Source organism: Castor canadensis, chromosome 2 (assembly GCF_047511655.1).
Source record: "Castor canadensis chromosome 2, mCasCan1.hap1v2, whole genome shotgun sequence".
NCBI lineage: Eukaryota > Metazoa > Chordata > Mammalia > Rodentia > Castoridae > Castor > Castor canadensis.
The window spans coordinates 160786619-160805834 of NC_133387.1; the positions used below are offsets into that span (position 1 = coordinate 160786619).

Here is a 19216-nt window from a genome sequence, read left to right on the forward strand (position 1 = left end):
AAGTAAAGGTATATTTTAATCTGGAATTTTCAGTGATGTTCCAAGGTGTTGGTGATCTCACCACTAAAAAATGTCTTTTCCTTTCAGCTTAAAGAAGTCTTCTGCTGAACTAAAAAAAATATTAGCCAATGGCCAGGTAAGTATTATTGCATATTAAGATTTTCACTTATTATTGTCCAGTTTTTTAATCTATAAACTTACAAAACAATACAGTATATATTTCTTCTTGTCATAAATGAATAACAAGACTTAATTTGATTGGCAGAACAATTTACAACACATTTTTCAAAGTGTGCTAATGGGTTTCACTCCTAGCAGATTGCAGTCCTATGCCCACACCCTGCTGTCATCTCAGTTTAAAAAAAGTTAATCAGTTCTGAACAAGTATGTCAACCCATGAGTTGTTGAAATGGCCCTGCTTTCTGAAGCCAGGGTTTCTTTCATTATCTTTGGGGACAAAAGGAAAAGCTGTTACTTTCTTACCTTAGCTCCTCCTTTTGTCCTGAAACTAATGCAGGCTTTATAGGGGAACTGAGGAACAGCAGACCTTTGAGATAAAATCCCTGGGCTTCAGGAGACCTTGGCTTGCCTAGTCGATAGGTATCTGAAGCCAAATGACCTAACTCAGCCAGTAAGGGACAAACAGGCCTGCAGGCTAGTTATTTCTCACTAATTTTGATTCAAGTAAATGGACACATCTGAAATAGTATAGTGCCTTTAAACATACACTGGTAAATTAAGCTACCTACAGGGTCCTCAATTCCTCAATAGCAACATAAATGCGTTTTAATGTTTGTTATAGTGGAAGCCCTTTGATAGCCTTGGAGGCAGGCGCCTGTCCATTGCGATCAAGCCTGCCTATTAGACTCTATTGACTGAGACATCTGTGTCACTGCAAATAAAAGACTCTTATTGATTTTCTTAACTGCTGTTCACTTCCCGTCCATGTTTCGAAGGCTGAAATCTTAATTATCTCAGATGCTTATTCAGTGCCTTCACATTCTGACCTCTCCAAGCCTCATTGACATTTCATGAATCAAGTACTTGTAGTGGAGCATGTCAAGAAGACAAAGCTGGGTCCTTATGCTTGTCCTTTAATATCACCTGTAACATTGTGGCCTAATAGATATGCGTGCCTTAACGGCGACTTTTCTGGTAGTGCTTCCAGAAGCTCACGTACTTAGCACAGTCTCTTGAATACAGTTAGGAAAGGTAAAGCCGATCTGGCTCTGATGGCTGATTATCATCCAGTTGTGTGAACTTTAATCCTTAGCTATTCTGCATAAGAGAATCTATTAATGTTATATGTATGTACAAACTTGGTTGTTTCATGGTTTTGTTTGTTTTGTGGTGCAGGGAATAGAAACCATGACCTTACACGTACTAGGCAAGCACTCTTCTACTGAGCTGCATGCCCAATCCCCAAATTTTAGATTGTATTTATCAAATACTTTTGATAAGTCAAGGGTTAGTTTAGGTTGAGATCCACATCTATAACCCCCAGTGCTTAGTATGTGTGCAGATCCAGTATGAACTAAAACCTGACTAAAAACAGAAATACCAAGCCTGGGATATTTATGTATCTCCAACATGAATGCATTCTTGTTAATAATTGTAATTTACGTCACTTGCATTCTTCAGCTGGAAAATATATTTCAAAATTGACGTAAATTAAGAAGCTTTAACTAAATTTGTTTAACCCAGGCAATGGAAAATAATCTGTCATAGATTCCTCCTTCAAAAATGAAAAACTACTTATTTCTACTACAAAAAAACAAGCATTCTGCAATATTCCAGTGTTTTGATAACAAGTCTAGTACCACAGATATCTTAGTGGGCTCAGTTATGAGGTTCTGTGTGGTGGGAGCTTGTCATGGCACTGATTTTTGACACCTAAAAATTGTTTATTGCTTTCCCTTAGGAGTGTGCTAATCCCACATTAAACAGTATGGCATTTTCTTTCTTTTAAGGATAAACTCTTCTTATATGTATTTCACTCAAAACAAAACAAAAAAAGACCCTTCCACACCTTTGGAAGCTTTGAAAATAACTCCTTGTTCTGATTCCTTCATTGTTGCTATAGTGGCAAGAGAGACTGTATTGCAGTGAGATAATGTACATAGGGTGGGCATCAGTAAATACCTGGGTTGAACCACTGATACCACTTGATGTGGAAGATGTAAGTCACATTTAACGATACTTTAACACTGAGCATAGTTTTTTTATTTTAGTGCTTTATGCTCTCAAGCATTAATAATGATTTGCTTTTCCACTAGCCTCCACTTAGATTTAATAAGGAATTCATATTAATCTTTAAAAGAAAGGGACATGATTCTTCAAGATAATCAAATATTGACAGGTTAGAAATAGCTTTCTGCCTGGGTTCATTGATATAGGTTATGTGATATAAATATTTATTTCTTTTCTGTCACTCAGAGTAAATGCCACCAATTGATTCAGCATTGATATAGTGTCAACAGTTCATAAGAAACATTTGACTGGCTTGTGTTTTCCGATTAGTCTCTGCTCTATAAAGTGGGATTTACTAAATCTCTCCAATTGTCTGCTCATAGAGTGTGACTGCTTTCTGAAACTATTATTGCTTCGATTTGTGAAGCAAAGGTCTGGTGATAGGACTAGTTTCTGTCAGACCTTTATATATAAAATAAGGATTAATTGAGCATTTTTATTTTAATGATTTATAAGTGATAGACACTAATTCTTCTTAACACAGGCAGACAATAAACAACATTTTCTTTGCTAATCCATAATTGAATTCCATTTCATTTTTGACCATTAACTTCATTAACATGTTAAATCAGGTACCTTTTTAAAAGTTTAACATTTAGTCTTTGGAGTGGAGCCATTGTTTTCCTGTTTTTACTTTATGATGGAAGATTCCATTCTTCCAGCTTAAAAAATAAATCAAAAGCTATTTTTGGCATGTTTTATTGAGAGCTGTAAATCAGCCTGCCTGCTGTATTTTCTGAGTGAGTTTTCCCCACTCAGGTCCAGTGTGGCATCATCTGTTTAATGTTGGTCCTGGGTTTGAAACTGATTAGAAAGACCCCCAAAGGGTCAATTGAAAGGATTTAAAAGGTGCGTGGTTGCTCCAGGAATGTGTGATTTTGACCTTTGAATCTCTAAAGTTGTTTTTTCTTGTTTTTGTTTTATTTTGTTTTTTAGATTTTGTACAAGAGAGTGACAGTGTTTTCCTATTTCTGATAAATCAAGTGTAAATATACTGTGAAGTCACAGATCTAAACTAATTGTGGCTTCGCTACATCTTTGTTACTCTGAGAACTTCAGATACCTTTAGAGAAACTCTGAGCTTAGAAAAAAAAAATGGGGCGAACTGGCCTCTATTGTATAACCCTTTGAAGACTGACTCATCACAAGTAAATAAAACTTAGATTCTGTTGACTCATCTTAGATCCCATTTGAAGGCTGAAGCATGAAAGTCAGAACTATACAATGCCCTCCTTTACTTACACAGACACAACTTGACTACCATGGGTGGATGGCTGCTGTCTCTGTTTCTTTCCTGGTCCCTGAGTCTCTTTCAGCCTGAGCAGAGACCCTCTGGGTCATTTCTCCCAGGTCATGTGCCTTCTTGACTGTTGATATATAGTAATAATAATTATAACCCCCATGGCTTTTTCTTCTCCTCTCCCTCACATCTATGATTTTGCTGCTTAATTGCTTTTTTAGTTAAAACAAGGAAACGGAACTACATTTTAAAGCTGTTTGGCATCTTCATTGAATTAAAAAAAAAAAACCTTTATTTCATATCTTTTCAACTTATGGAGCTCTTTGATTTTTAAAATATTTTCCTTATTAAAAAAACCACACACATCAAAGTTAATGAAATTGCTCTTTACTTTTGAGTGCTTTTCAGCCAATGGTTTGCCTGTGGCCATTGATAGAGAGGAACTGCACCTGGGACAAACTGTTAATATGTAACATTGAATTGGAGTCTGCTGAAAGTCTGAGTTCTAGCCTAGATTAGTTGTTATTGACTAGTTATATAGTCTAAATGAATTGGGCTAAATGGTCTTAAGATGCTATAAAACTCTGATTTTTATGGTGCTTGATCCCATCTATAATATTTAAATGTAGTACTCTGTAGGCATATAAATCCCACATTCATTGCATGATAAGCACTGTTTCTGTGCTTCATTTTGAAAAGTTGAGTTAATATGATCATCTAGCTAAAAATGCAAAATGTTATTAGCTGTTTGTTAATCTCTTTAATGATTCTTTCATAGTTAAGAGCAGTTAACCCACTTTGATCAGATATTAAATTCTCTCTCTTTGTAATCAGTTCATGAGTTTTGCTCTAATAGTTTTCTTTTTAAAATTGTTTTAGCTGGAAGTGGTGGTATGTACCTGTGGTCCCAGCACTCTAGAGGCAAGAAGATCTCGAGTCCAGGAGTTTGAGATTAGTGCAGGCAACATAGTAAGACCCTGTCTCAAATCCCCAAAAACAAACAAATGCACACTTTTTCAAACATGAGAGAAATAATTATATATTGTAAAAATTAGCAAATCTACATAAGCCAGTAGAAAAATAATTTGCTTTTTAAAAAAACATGGAATGCTTCGTGAATTTATGTGTCACCCTTGTGTGGAGTCCATGCTAATCTTCCCTGTATCATTCTAATTTCTGTATATGTGCTGCTGAAGTGAGCACAGAATCTAATATTTTTTAATATTGCAAAACTATCAGTCATTTCATAAGCCAGATAAAGGTCTATATAACTTTAAACATGATAGACTCTTTAATCATTTTAATAGATACTGTCTTTTTAAGCAACATGCTTTTAGAACTTGTTCTTCAAAACCATTTTTATCTTTATGTAACTTGCATTATCTGAGGGATTCCATATTTGTCTTTATTTTTTCCATTGGTGAATTTGTTTACACGGTGCTTAGTGCTCATGTGCAGACACATGCAACAAAAAACATTTTTCTTCCACTTTTTACCTCACCAACCTCCTCTATCTGGGGAGTTGGTCTCAGCCTGTTCTCTGGGATGTATGCCTAACACTCCTGATCAGGCTAATCACTTCTTTTCTTGTGGGTTTTAACAGTAAAAAGACTATGGTGTTGGGATTGTAATGGGTATAGGTGTTCAGACACATTCACACTTACCCCTTTGCCTATAGAGTGGTGGAGAAAAGTTGATCTCAGACTGAATCCCGTTTAAGACTCAAGACACTATATGTACTATCTACCTACATCCTGTCTTTCCTTATTTCCCAGGGACACTGATTCAGAGTTTGTGGACTTGCATAAGTGAAAAAAAATTTTTTCTCTCTTTTAGAAATTTACTTCAAGCCACAATGGAAATGTAGCTTGTTAGGCAAGGTAATGGTACAATTTAGGTTCTTGGAGGCATGTTTGGACTACCTAGAGAAATGCTCTTAGGGATTTGGACTAATAGCCTATACATGCCTGCCAATAAATACTGCTGTTTGTGTATCCTTCATTGATGAAAGTAAACCAAATAGCAGTTCTGCCAGTTTAGTATCCCAAGCAACTTTCTGTTCTGCTTTCCTTTATGCTGTTTAAAATTTTTTCAATACAGAGTAATGTGTGGTTTTCTTTACTTTCCTTCATTCCACATATATTATGCCAGCTAAAATATTTTTTTCTGTATCACTAGTGTAAAAGTAGTAAAGAACAGAATCCTCAAATAGGAAAGTAATTGCCAATTTTTCTGACTTGTCTCATGTTTTCACTGACCCTAAGTATAGTAATTAGCTGATTGTAAATTGTATCAATCAGGTTGTGCTACAATTAAATGGGGTGCTGAATTGGCCTTTATACATAAATCTGTTGATATTCTTTTAGGGATTGGCAAAATGGCTTAGAAAAGAAGCTGTTTCTGTTACCTGTACTGCACTCCTAATTATCACAGCTCTCTGAAGCTTCAACTTCAGGAATGTATAAGAGAAAAATATTTCCCTTGATAAATGAAGCTTTGCTTTATTCAATTGGTACAAGTTTAGAGTAGAGCAAATATTTAAAGCTTTACTGTAATGGTCTGAGAGCAAACTATTTTTTTCAAGTGATACTGAATTAAAAACTCCATCCATTTTCTGCCTGTGCAAGGCAATGCAATTCCCTGGAAATTGATTTTTTTTTTTCCAGGGCTTACTTTGACTTTTCCCAAGCTTTAGCTATACGGGAAATAACACCTTTATTAAATCTACTTTGTGAATAAAGTTGGCAGTTAATTTTTAAGCAACCAGACCAGTACATAGAAAAATTACTGAATATATCAAATAGTCTCGGGTTTTTTTTTTTTCTTCTTTTTTGGTGGGGCTGGGGTTTGAACTCAGGGCTTCGTGCTTGCAAAGCAGGTGCTTTACCACTGAGCCGTTTCTCTAGTCCAAGCCTGGCTAGTCTTAAAGTCATTTAATAAATGATTACTTAGGAAGTTCCTTAAAACTCTAAAATGTTGTTTTGTGGGTGCCAACATAATTCATCTGCTATTTATAATGCAAATGAGTGTAATATTTTTGGTATAGTAAGTTTTATAGAACCTTACACATGCATGATGTTTTGTACATTAAATTATAATAACAAACTTAGTGCATAAAAATTACATGCCTGTATGTTTTCCCATTATGCATTATGTTTGACTGCATGTGCATTTTAAAGTGCATTGATTTGACACTTTTCCATCAGCATAATATAATTTCTACCCAGTTACTGCTTTATACTCATTCATCATTTGCAAAGAAAAGCTCTTTCTACTCTAGGAAAATCACAAACATTTAGCTAGTTTGCTAAATGTTAATTAGAGGGTCACCTGAGGAGTTTTCAGGGGCTGATTTATTTACAGATCATGCATTAGATTACTGGCTGTGGAATTGTGTGTATTGTCTTCTCAAGTTTGACTTTGGTCATGTGCAGGGCTGCATTGGTTATATGCAGTACTGAAGACTCTTTTCCTATCTGTATCTCTGACCTGACCCTTTTGAGCAATGTTATATCATTCCATTTTGACACCTTTTATCAAACTTTAATGAAATGACCCAGGCAAACAAATTGTCATTAAACTTTCCATCACTTTGTCCCTTGGTATCGTCTTTTATAAATTGGACAGCAAATGTTGTATTGATCTTCTCGTTCTTGCAGCTGAACTTGAAATGACCCAGACTGCTTGTTGTTTATGGCCCAGAGTTGCTTTTCCTTGACATTTCCATCCACAGCATGACACCTTTTTTGTTTTTTTTCTTTCTTTCTTGTGGAGATGAATGAACAAGACATACGGTATCGAGACACCCTTGGTCATGGCAACGGAGGCACAGTCTACAAGTGAGTAGTCAATTTTGTTTAAACTTTCTATCCACTTTTGCCAAGTGATGGGTATCCAAGTACTCCTTGCAAAGATTTTTATATGACTACTAGCACTTCAATTTTATTTCCACATTTGACTCCAAAATTCTGTAATGTATCTTCTATTTTCTTAGGAATTGCCTAAAAGTGCATTTATATTGCACCGCATCTCTCCTGGGTAAGAATAGTCCCCCATTAACAAGTGTACCTTTAACTGGCCTGAAGTTTAATGCATATTTTCCTTCATTCTTTAACACCATCATTTAAAAAAAAACCTTGCTAGCACTTTATAGCTGGTCCCTTGCCTATTTACAGTTATGCCCAGTGGAAGCCAAACCTTATAAATACCTTTGCTTTGCCCTGTGTTGACACTGTAAGTTATTAAAAAGCCTTCCTCCTGTTGAATTTCCTTCTCTTCCATACTGTACTCCCCTGAGAGAATTTCTACACACCTTGATGAATATGTTAAGTTATAAAACTCTCCCAAATTCCAGTTGCAGTGATCTTACCCTAAAGGGGTGTTCATTTCCATATTAAAAAATGCTAACCATAAAAAATAGTTCTCTCGACAGGGAAGTCTTTCTCATGCAGTAGTGCAAAGTTTAAACTACATAATGTAATATCTGGTACTTAATAGTCTGCAATGGTGTATGAAAAATATTCCACTAGGAATTAAAAGATCTATACTCTGTAAGAAAGCCCTGAGGGAACAATAAAGTATCCCTCCAGAGAGCTGTTTTCCATTTTTGCACTACCCCTGCATCACATTATGATTGTGTTTCTACCTTAGATAGTTTCACATTGATATTAATAATAAATTAAGAATTATAAATACAATAATTACTTTCTAGTTGGTTACTTACGTTCTTAGGGTTTTATATACTAATTAACCACATGAATACAGATAAAAATTGCCCTGTTGTCTTATGACCATGAAGAGTCACATCTTAAAATGCCAGAGCATCCCTCATGCACTGATACAGTCTTGGTTTAGAATTCTGTTTCTCAGGATTAGAAACTCCTTCAGCGTCATCTGATCCAGCCACCCATCCAGGACTTCAGTCTCCTCTTCAGGTACAGCTAGGATATAAGTCCTTTCTCCCAAGTATAGATCTTGAAGAACTTATGTTCACATACTTGGATTATTTTTTTCCTGCAGATGACTTGAGTATTGTCAATAGTTGAATTCAGAGAAATTCAACTATTTGAATAATAATAAGAAAGCTTATTTCTTACACTGTGCTTGAACCTTGCCCTTAAAATGTTAGAGGCCTAATGTGTCTAGTGAGTTTTGGGGCTGCTTTTCTTCTTCCCTAAAGCAAACTAGCATTCCTTCCAATGTAGCCTCAGCCCTATACAAATGGTATCTCTACATCTTAGTCTTCTCCTCCTTACCCTTATTTGACGTGATTTTTCACTTTGTTCTGAAAGTTCCTAGAAAGGATATAAGAAGAAAAACTGAAATAAGCATGTTCCAGTTTGCTTCACTTGAGTTTCATGGAAGGGGCAGTGTTCAAAGTTTTTAATGCTTATATGCTGGTAGACAAATATAATAGATATAATACAATATGATATATAAGACAAATATAATAAAAATAAATTAATAAAACCAGAAAGATTTCTGGCAATTCTCTGGATGCTTTTTATTGCCTTCAAGTGAAATTTAAAAACATTTCCGTAGGCTCCTAACTTACCTGTCAATTATTGAACCAATAATTATTTAGCATTGTTTATCCTGGTTTATTCTAGAATTGAAGAAACATAAGACCACCAAAGCCCAGCAGATAATTTTTATTAGATATTATATCCTTGGTGTTAGAAATTGCACCTAGTATATGCTGTGTTCTACCATTGAGCTACTCTCCCAGCATAGATGTTAAATTTTTAATTCTCAGTCAAATTAAAACATAGGTATGAAAGAAGGGGGTGGGGAGTATAGTGAGAAATGAAAATAGCATGCCCATCCCCAAATTACACCATGAAATTGTGTTTTAAAAATTATTTTTAATTGCGTGAAATGCACATAAGATTTACTGTAACCATTTTCAGTTGTACAGTTGAGTACATTCACATTGTTGCGAAACTGTTAACACCATCTATCTATAGAACTTTTTTCATCTTGTGTAACTCTCCCCGTTAAACATTAACTCCCTATTTATCCCTTTTATTATTGTGTTTAGGTAAGAAGCATGGCTAGAACTTCTTTCTTTAGGACCACAGTGTCCAAGGGAGCATTTTCCCACATGTCCTTAACACAAACTCTTTAATTTAGTAGCATGCTGTAGTGATATTAGCATCTTATACTAAGAGTTCATGTAACTATCGTTGCTAATGCTCACATGAGTGGTTATTAGGTTAATATATTTGGACAGTGGTTGCTAATGGTAGGTGAATGGCACGATCATGATCATTTTAGTACTTAATAATAGATTTCTCATAAAGAAATTTTATTTATCCCATTGCATGATTCTGTTCTTTGGTTTTGCTTTGTTTTATTTTATTTTATTTTTTTGAAGTTGGGTTTTGCTATGTTGCCCAGGCTGGCCTTGACATGGGCTAAAGTTATCCTTCACCTATGTGATTCTTTAGGGGAAAGAGTATGAAGACCTCTAATTACATAACCACTTGTCATTGATCATTGGGTTTCATTTCTGCCTGGACTTTTTTGTGCTGCTATTCTTATATTCCTGGGTTTTAGTTTAACACAAAGCACTGTTAATGATCATCAAGAAATGAGAATCTGCTTCACTAAAGTCTTTATGAAACACTGATGTGTTACGATCAGATTTCTCCTGCAGTAAGTTTACCTTAATGGTGTTGACTATAAAAATTGGGGCTTTCAAATAAAATGATTACATTAGAAGCCATTCTACATAAACTAGATGAAGAAAATACTGGAAAATCCATCATTGCTAACAAAACTGCCTAATGGGCCTGTTTAATTTTTGCTTACAAGGTGTAATTAATAAGTGAAAAGCAAATTTTTAATATTTCAGTCTTATTCATACCCTTAATGGAATATTGTGAATTTCAAAGGATATGATATATGTAACTGTGATGTATATCATTTAATAGTGGGTACATTCTCATTGTTTAAGCCTAGGTATTTTCTGTAGTTATGCAGTATGAAATCTTGCCCCCAGCTGTTTAAACCAAATGGTAGTGTGGATTCTCTGTGCTGTTCTGTTCTGAACTATTCTGTTATGATAGCGACCTCTGCAGGTGATTTTAAGTTGATATTTCTTGGGTTACTAATTTGTGGTATGTGAATCATAAAGGAAGTATCTTAACAGTATAGCCCAAGCTTAGCTAGGAGGAGGTTTATGAAAAGGAAATGGGTACATTTTTATTATTACTCTATGTCCCAAAGTGCTACAAGTTCTAAAAACAAACAACAAACTCAATGACATGAGTTCTCTTCTTCTCTAACAGAGTCACAATGAACTTAAAAAACTTTGAGAAAGTAGAAAACAGTCTGTGTTGAGTTAAACTCTGAGTTTGAATATTGCATCTGCCACTAGTTTTTGTGTGATCTTGGGCAATGTCTCTTGCTTCTGTTTTTCTGTCTGTAAAACATGTATAATTAATGGTGTCTATCTTATCATGTTGTCGGGAGATTGATTGAGATAATCCATAAAAGGTTGTGACTGACACTAATTAAATGTTAGCTATTGGTACTGATAGTACAAGTTCTGGAATTTTGTGTGTGTGTGTGTGTGTGTGTGTGTGTTACTGGGGGTTTGAAATCATGCCTTGAGCTTGCACTTGAGCCACTTGGCCAATCCAAGAAAAACTGTTTAAACCCTATATTTTCTACCCTTGGTTGGCCATGGGACTCTTTTTGAGGAATAGCTATAAGCATCTCAGAATTGTAGCTGAATTAACTTGGAGAAATTCCATGTTTATACTAGGATATATATTATAATTCTTTACTATCATCTATTCTTTAGTTGTGAAATAAATGATAAAATGTATTATTGTATCTTCTGTATTATTTTACATACAATGATTTTCTAAAAGCTTCAAAGTATTTTTTCTTTTATGGTATGTTTTCAAATTGTTATAGGATAGCTGGTATAACATAAAAGCCAATTGTATACTGGAAAGTTTGAGGGCTTGCAGTATATGGTCATTCATATACAGAACTGTATATACCATCTCTTTTCTTTTTGCTCTGCTTTTCCTGTAGGCAGTATTGCTTTTCAAGGTTAAGTGCAGTCCATCATGTTTCCTCATGTTCTCAGTACAGTCTTTAAGGATTGAGTTGATGCTTGATGTGTGTACAGTGAAATGAGAATGAGGCAAGTGGAGGTGTTTTTAGTAAGGCTGTTTAATTAGATCCTCAATATATTTAGCAAGTTAGAACATAATTGTTTTAGATTATTCACCTAGAAGAATAGGGATTTCCAAACTAAGGACTTACTTGAATGATTTGTTTTCTTGCAAATATTAAAACTTTAATTGATTAGCATTCACTGGCCCAGGATACTGTTCTCTGTTCTTAGGTAGCACCACATTGAAATTAAAGCAATTATCAGGCCCAGTTATTTTGGAAACTTCTATGATTCCAAAGCCAATCACTCATATAAAGCTCCCTTAGCACTTTGATGGAGCTGCTCAAGCTTTGGGTTCAGAAATGAAGTAACATTTAATTCCTAGGATTAAATTTTGCTGTCAGTTAGTCAGTAATCACTAAGGATCTGTGTGTGTGTGTGTGTGTGTGTGTGTGTGTGTGTGTGTGTGTTTACCTAATGCAGATTATTCAAGCTAAGTCTCAAATTTGGTTCTGTATTCCAGTCTGTAGGTGTTTGAAGTCAATAGTGAACTTTCTACTTCTAGCTTCTTCCCATAGTACAGTGAAGAGTCTAGTCTGAACTTTGGGTAAAATTTTCTAGGATATAATGAGTAGCATATATGCTGCCTAAATAGTGGGTGGATATTATTTTATTTATTTATTTGGTATTGGGGATTGAATTTAGGGCCTCATGCTTTCTCTAGCACTTGAGTCATGCTTCTACTTCTTTTGTTTTTGAGATAGGGTCTCTGCTAACTTTCCCTGGGCTGGCGTCCTGCCTCTACCTCCAAAGTAGCTAGGATTACAAAGTAGTTGGGATTGTATGTATGGATCACTGTGCCTGGCCTAAATGGTGTTTTAAAGATTGGCTATGATTGGCTATATACCATTATTTAAATATTATTATATAGAGACAGTAAGAGGAAAGGGATAGCAATTCTTAAAGGTGTTTGTTTAAATGATACTTGTTGGTTAGTGGGCTCTTGGAGGTGGTAACTAAAATCATATGAGTTACTAAGTTATCTTCTGCCCTTGTGATATGGCTGTAAAGACCAACTCAAATAAATTTGTGTTTTGGGGGCTAGAATTATATCAACTCATTATATGACTTATTGAATGAAAATTAGAAGCCCTCATGGTCATTTACATAAAATGAGAAAATACGTGAATGATCTAATTAAACACTATTAGTAAACAAAATATTTCAAAACATGAAATTCCTAAAAGCGCGTAATGAAAACTGTCCTTAATGATGAAAATACAATATCCTGAATAATAGTGTTTTGGTCAACAGTGGGCCATACACACAGTGGTGGTCCCATAACATTATATTGCCAAGTGACACTGAAGCCATTCTTAATTTGTATAACTACACTCTTAGATGTATGCAGAATGACAAAATTACCTAATAATGCATGTCTCAGAGTGTGTCCCATTGTTGAGTGAGGCATGACTGTGTTAAGAACCACACAGCACCCAGAAAATTCTGCTTTCTTTTTCCACCAGCTGTGGGGAGTGGATTATGAGAAGCCTATGAGAACTCGACATAAGCACAGTTGTGCTCAGTGTGCTGCAGAAGAGAGTGAGAGGCAAAATGCAGCACAGCTGCATTTCCTGAGTGGTTTACTTTGGAGAAGTAGGAACACAGGTGTCTCTTGTTACAGTGTCCTGCCCCTCCCAAGAACTGTTGCTCCACCTCCTTGTTTACCACTGGATATAAAAGACTTGCTGAAGAAGTATGTAGGTTTTTTGATGGGAGTTTTGATTGGCTGTTGCTGCCACTGGCTGGTGTGTCTCCACCAGAGTAGCTTTCTGCACCAAGATAGGTAGGCTTTAGAAAAGCTAAAGAGAACATGGGACAGTGCAAGTCTAAGGACTGAGACTTTAAGAGTTATGCATCATATGCAGTGTTTAGGCATGGCTGCTGCTGTTTGTCCGCAAGTCTGAGCACCAAGACTTTAAGAGAGAACATGGGACAGTGCAAGTCTAAGGAAAGAGATTTTAAAGAATAGAAAAGAAGCAAGGCCTTAAAGAATAGAGAAGAAAAGAAGCAATGAGGCTGTTGTGCATCTCCATTTGAGCACCCAGCATACCTGGCCCCAGCTTCATGCATGTCTGTCTTCTATCATTTGTCCTTTCTGTGTCTCCAGTCTCCCCCAGTTAGGTCAGGAGAACAAGAGCTCGTAAGAAAACTCTACAACCAGCCACCCTGAAAGTGTCAAACCAAAGGGGAGGGCACCAAGTCTGGTCCCACCTTCTCCATGACTCTGTTACTTGTTTAGATTTTTTCCCCCTGACATATCTTGTATAAGAAGACTTTTAAAATCATTTTGATATTGACCTGAGAGCTAGGCTGATTGTTTGATTGATTTTGACTTTAAATTTCCAGTCAAATGAAGAGCCTTTTCCTTGCAGCTAAGATCATATTTTAAACAAGCAAACAAGGCATCATCCTAATGCAAAATTAAATACTTATACATGGCTTGATTGTGTTATAGTATCATATGACAAGGATATTAATGTTTTTAGAAAATCAATGAGTATTTGTCAAATAAAATTAATTATGTATGTTTTCCTCTCTCAGCATTCACAGTTATAGGCTTGTTTCAAAGACTAATGTGTGTTGTATTGATTAGAATCTAAAGAACAAATAGATTTTCTCTATACACCTTTCCCAACTTTGCTTTCCTCTACTACTCCATGTGCCTATAACTTCACACATGCTCATATCCATTATGGCAGTGATGGATTTTTGGCATCTAACCAACATGACAGGATGTCACAGGTCGCTGAGCAGAGATTTTCAGACTCTGTTTCCACTCGAATTAACTATTATTGAAATAGTTTATTGAGATTGAATTATTGATCATTTTTTGCTAACCATGGCTTAAGGGAAGAAAGACGAGGCAGTGGTGTTTTTGAAAGACATTAAATTTGATTTAAAAAAAAATCTCATTTATTTAGCATTTTCTTCTTCCTATTTTATAGCCCCTATAGTTTTATTGCTTGGAAAAGGGTATCTTGGCTTTATTTTTATGACAGTATAATTATACTTCAGAAATGCACTTGATTACTATGGGTAACAAAATTGTTCTAGTATATTGGTTTGGCCAATATTGCTGTACAAACAACTTTTCAGTCAATTGAGTCTGGTAAAAATCAATATATTATGGTAATATTTCAAGTAAGAATTTGCTGAATCTTAAGTGTTTCAACACCATTCTCTTTCAAGAAAAAATAATTTTGAAATGACAAGACTTCTCTGTAATATTTTAGGTAAATGCTTTCTTTTAAAGAAATTTAAAGTCTCTAGCAAAAGTGGTTATGAACAGGTAAACATCACATTGACACACATCTGTTGTTACAGGCTAGAAGAGATCTAGTTTCCATCTGAAGATTTATCTGGAGTAATATACTACTTCCTCGGGAAGAATCTGGAAAAGCCTCCAGATTCTGGTATTGAGTTGAGAAGTGGTCTATGGAATTGGTTTTTACCTGAAGAAGAGAAGTTTAAAGGGAGCCATGACAGCTGCTTAAACCTAAAGAGTTTTTCTGTAGATAAAGAGATTTTTCTTTGTGTTCTTCTGAAAGCAAGATACAAATTGCTTGTCTGGAATGTCTCTGTGACTCTGCTTTTAGTCAGCATGAACAGTGTTTTCTTCCTGTCATTCTCCTACTGGGTTGTCCTCCCTGGAGGAGAATATGTCTGGGTTGTCCTGGTGGCATTCCTCACAGTGCCCATCACAATACCTTAGCTACACTAGGCCACTAGGCACTTACTGACTTGCTTCTTGAACCAACCTACAGAGGTAGATTCTTCATAGTTTAAGAATGATCATAACGTATCATCCATTGTGGGTGGCTCTAGAAGTGGTGAACTTCCCTACTCTAAGCAAAATGATGTGGCTCATATTCAGAACTGCTGAGAAAAGAATTCCCCTCAGACCTGGGTATGAGATGACTGCACTAAGCAATCATAACTATCACATGTCAGGTGTTGCTTTTTTTTTTTTTCCTTTTAATTTTTGGCTTGTATTTTCATTTATTCACTGAAGAGATTATTTACTAAGTGTCACTGTATGTCAATGACTGTTCTTAGTGCATGCAGTCCAGTAGTGAACAAACCAGTCAAGGTCTGTGTGTTCTTGAAACTCACACTAACGGGGCTAACAAATGATAATCAAGGAAGTAAATAATGAAGAAAGATGATGCCAGACCTTAAAATGCTAAAAAGAATGCAGAAGTAGTACTTCAAGAAGGCATATCTGAGGCAATGATATTTCATCTGAGGCCTGAAGGACAGAAAGAAGCCAATCCTGGGAAAATTGGGAGAAAAACCTTCCAGGAAGAAGGAACCATTTAAGCTAAAGCCCTGCAACCAACCCAAACATGTTGCATCTAGAACAGTGTAGCTAGAGTAGCATGAGCTCATGGGAGAGTGGAGAGATGAGCAGGGCCTGATCATGCTGGGCTTTTAGTCCTTGCTTAGAAGTTATGGTTATTTCCTTTTTACCCATGAGAAAGAAAAAGCAAGGGAGGGTAAAGTGGCATGTCCAAGGTGAAGTCAAGAATACAATTCAGGTCTTTTGACATCTAGATCCATACTTACTTGGGAGTGCTTCTCAAGCTAAGGTATATATTTTTTTCTGTTTGTCATTCACGCTCTCTTGAGTTTCATAATTTTTTAACCCACATTGTTTTTTGGATATAAATTAATGTGTAATTCTTGAAGTCAATGGTGAACCATGTCCACTTGTTAATTTTAGAGGGTCTTTGTGTGCTAACACAACCGTTCCTTAGTCAATAGAGTTTTTGCAATATAACTTGCCCTTTGGTCTGTCCTTTGGATAGATTTACTTATCAAAAAGTGAGAATTCAATGATTGAATCTCTAGGTTAATTGTGTAGTTGTGCTAATAGAGGTGGTACATTTCTTGATTTCTAAGACATACTTTTTTTAAAGTTATTTTGCAGTATTTGATGTGTTAGAAAATTGTAGTTTCTTGGTTGGCATATTGCACAAACAAATATTTTTATACCATAGCATCTAGGGCATTTACTTAAATTGCTTTTTTGGAAAATAATTCACTGTAAAGTCCAAAAGGAATTTACTGTGTATAACTTTCTGCCACAGTTTTTTTCTTTCCTTTATCATTGGTTATTTTGATGTAAGAGGCCATGTTTCTGTTAAATTGCTGCCTTACTGGAGTGAAATATGTTCAGGTTCTAATTTGTACATTACACTGAATTGGAGGAACAGGTTACTAAATTAGAGGGGAAAGTAACAATAGATAAGGTTGTGGGTATTAAGCCTAAAGTACTTTTTTTTTGGTCTTTAATTTGCTTTTTAATTTTTGTTTTATCATTTTTATATTTACTCACATGTGTATACATTGTTTGGGTTACCTTCCCCCCCACCTCCCCGCCACCCTCCTTTGATTTGCTTTTTAAATGTGACTTTGTTGTCCTTCTTGACCCTAAAATTTGCATAGTTTTCCTTGTCAGTATTGCAGAAAGAAGGAAGAAGTTTACAGTATTATTGCCAAAAGCAGAGTACATGGTTTTTGTTTTGTGAATTCAAATAACGAACTGAAAAAATGTTCAGACAAAATTAGAACTTGCTTTAGGGCACAATCAATATAGCATTTTAACAAGCGTAGTATATTTGGAAAATATGTATTGTGTAAGTTTCTCAAACATACTGATTCTATTACGACTGCTAACTGTAGCAGCAAAATGTAACAATATACTTAGTCAATAAACATAAAGCTCTGATTAAACTATAATTAAGTTTTCAGAAAAGTTATCTGAAAACTATGACTAAAATATATTTTTACATTGTCTCAGCAATGAAGAATATAGCCAATGAAACTTTATAATGTTAGAGGAAATGATACACAGGATGAAATCTCAGAATGAATTTTTACCGTGAAAACATGTACTGAGTTAAATTTGTATATAATTTCTCTCTTTTCCATTTTGCTTTTTTTGTTTTTCTAAAGATAATTCTTTTTTTTTTTTTTTTTTTGGCATTCCTGGGGTTTGAACTCTGGGCCTTACGATTGTTAGACCACCACTCTGCCAACCCCTTTTTGTGTTGAGTATTGTTGAGATAAGGACTTACTTTTTTGCCTGGGCTGGCCTAAAACCTCATTCCTCCTGATACCTGCCTCCTGAATAGCTAGGATTACAAGCATGAGCCACTGGTGCCTGTCTTTTTATAGATAATTCTTAGTGAATGTTTGCAGAACTTAAGTGGAGTAACTGATTGAAAGGCAAATGAGCAGCTTCCTTGCTACTTTGGAGGCCCAAGTAAAATGGTTCAAGATCCTGCCTGCTTCCATACACCCAACACCAAGAGGTACCCAGGGTCATAGTGGATGCACTTTCCCTTCCAAAGTGGGCCACCGTCATTAAGCCCTGTTGTACCCCGTTGTGTTGGAATGTAGCTGAGCACAGTAGGATCACCATCCTGTTTGACTGAAAAGAAAACTGATGCACAGCTAAAAGTGGATCTCCTGAGGATTATGAGCAAGTTAAGGACAGGCCTCTGCCTCTGAAACCCATAGGTTTTCTTATTTCTTGCCCCTTTCTAGTCCCTTTCCTAATAAATACAGTTTGGTTCTTTGAGGAGCTTACAGTAAGTAGGGCCTAAGAATTTCTTCCACTTTTTCTAGCAAATACTCTACAGTTTTACTTTGTATTTTTATTTTTTTGCATCAGGTACATGTACCTTATAGGTAATCTATGTGAACAAACAGCTATCTTCCTTCCTCCCTCCTTCCCTGGGACTGTTATCTGTGAAGTAACAGATTAATCCAAGTTAGAAATGTTGAACTTAATCTCTAAATCTCAGTCACTTCAGCATTTGAGTCTTTGGAAATTTTATCTTTGGTAATTTTCATTGCCATGATTTTGTGAGTGTGTTTGTTAGTGTATTTAAATCATTTCTGAAATCTTGTTGATATTTTGGACTTGCTGATCTTTATAAGGCAGTTAGTTCTCCCCTCCCACATAACCACCCCACTTCCTCTTCCCACTTATTTTACTTTAAAAATGTATGTTACATTTTTATGCCTTCCCATCCTAAATGGTAAAAGCACCTTTCTATAAAGCAAAATGTTGCCTAATCTTTGGAGGAGAACATTCTAATACAGTTGATACATTGTTGGAAGTTACCAAAGATACCTCAAAAAGAACATTTTAAAATATTACAGAGGTGCAATGCCCTGTGCAGGGGAGTCTCCCACATCTCTCAGCAGTAGAGATGACTATGTCCCCAGATGGTGCAAGGTGTAATGGTAGTTTGAGTTTTTCAGTTTTTATGTTAAAAGAAAAAGTCTCTCATGGTTTATTTTGACCCTAGTCATGATGTGCCCATTCAATGAAGTCTGTTGTGCACAAAAGTGCACAAAATGAAGATAAAGTACCTCTCTTCAGCTTGACAAAAGCCATTCCTTTGCAGAATGGTAGCGGCAGCGAAAGTAAATAAATGAATGGACAGCAATCACAGCCTAGTTGATGAAACTGTTCAATTAAAGCACAGGCATTTACATGGTGTAATTTCCCTAAA

The 19216-nt window shown here is 35.7% G+C and overlaps 1 protein-coding gene and 1 non-coding gene across 23 annotated transcripts in view; one reads left to right on the forward strand and one right to left on the reverse strand.

Annotated features, from left to right (window-relative positions):
- Positions 1 to 19216, forward strand: part of Map2k5 (mitogen-activated protein kinase kinase 5) — a 252617-nt gene that overhangs the window by 44550 nt on the left and 188851 nt on the right. For 17 of the 22 annotated variants that reach the window (XR_012445525.1, XR_012445528.1, XR_012445526.1 and 14 more), the window contains exons 7-8: positions 88 to 136; positions 7265 to 7329. Coding sequence is in view for 14 of the 22 variants with exons in the window: in XM_074066289.1 (XP_073922390.1) it covers positions 88 to 136; positions 7265 to 7329 (114 nt within the window). In the remaining 8 variants the exon portion in view is untranslated. Of the gene's footprint in view, positions 1 to 87; positions 137 to 7264; positions 7330 to 7484; positions 7529 to 8359; positions 8425 to 19216 lie in introns of all 22 variants that reach the window. The other 5 variants (XR_012445531.1, XR_012445530.1, XM_074066297.1 and 2 more) reach the window with 2 other exon arrangements.
- Positions 4587 to 4693, reverse strand: LOC141421018 (U6 spliceosomal RNA). The gene has a single exon (XR_012445725.1). It is a non-coding gene; the product is annotated as a U6 spliceosomal RNA (small nuclear RNA).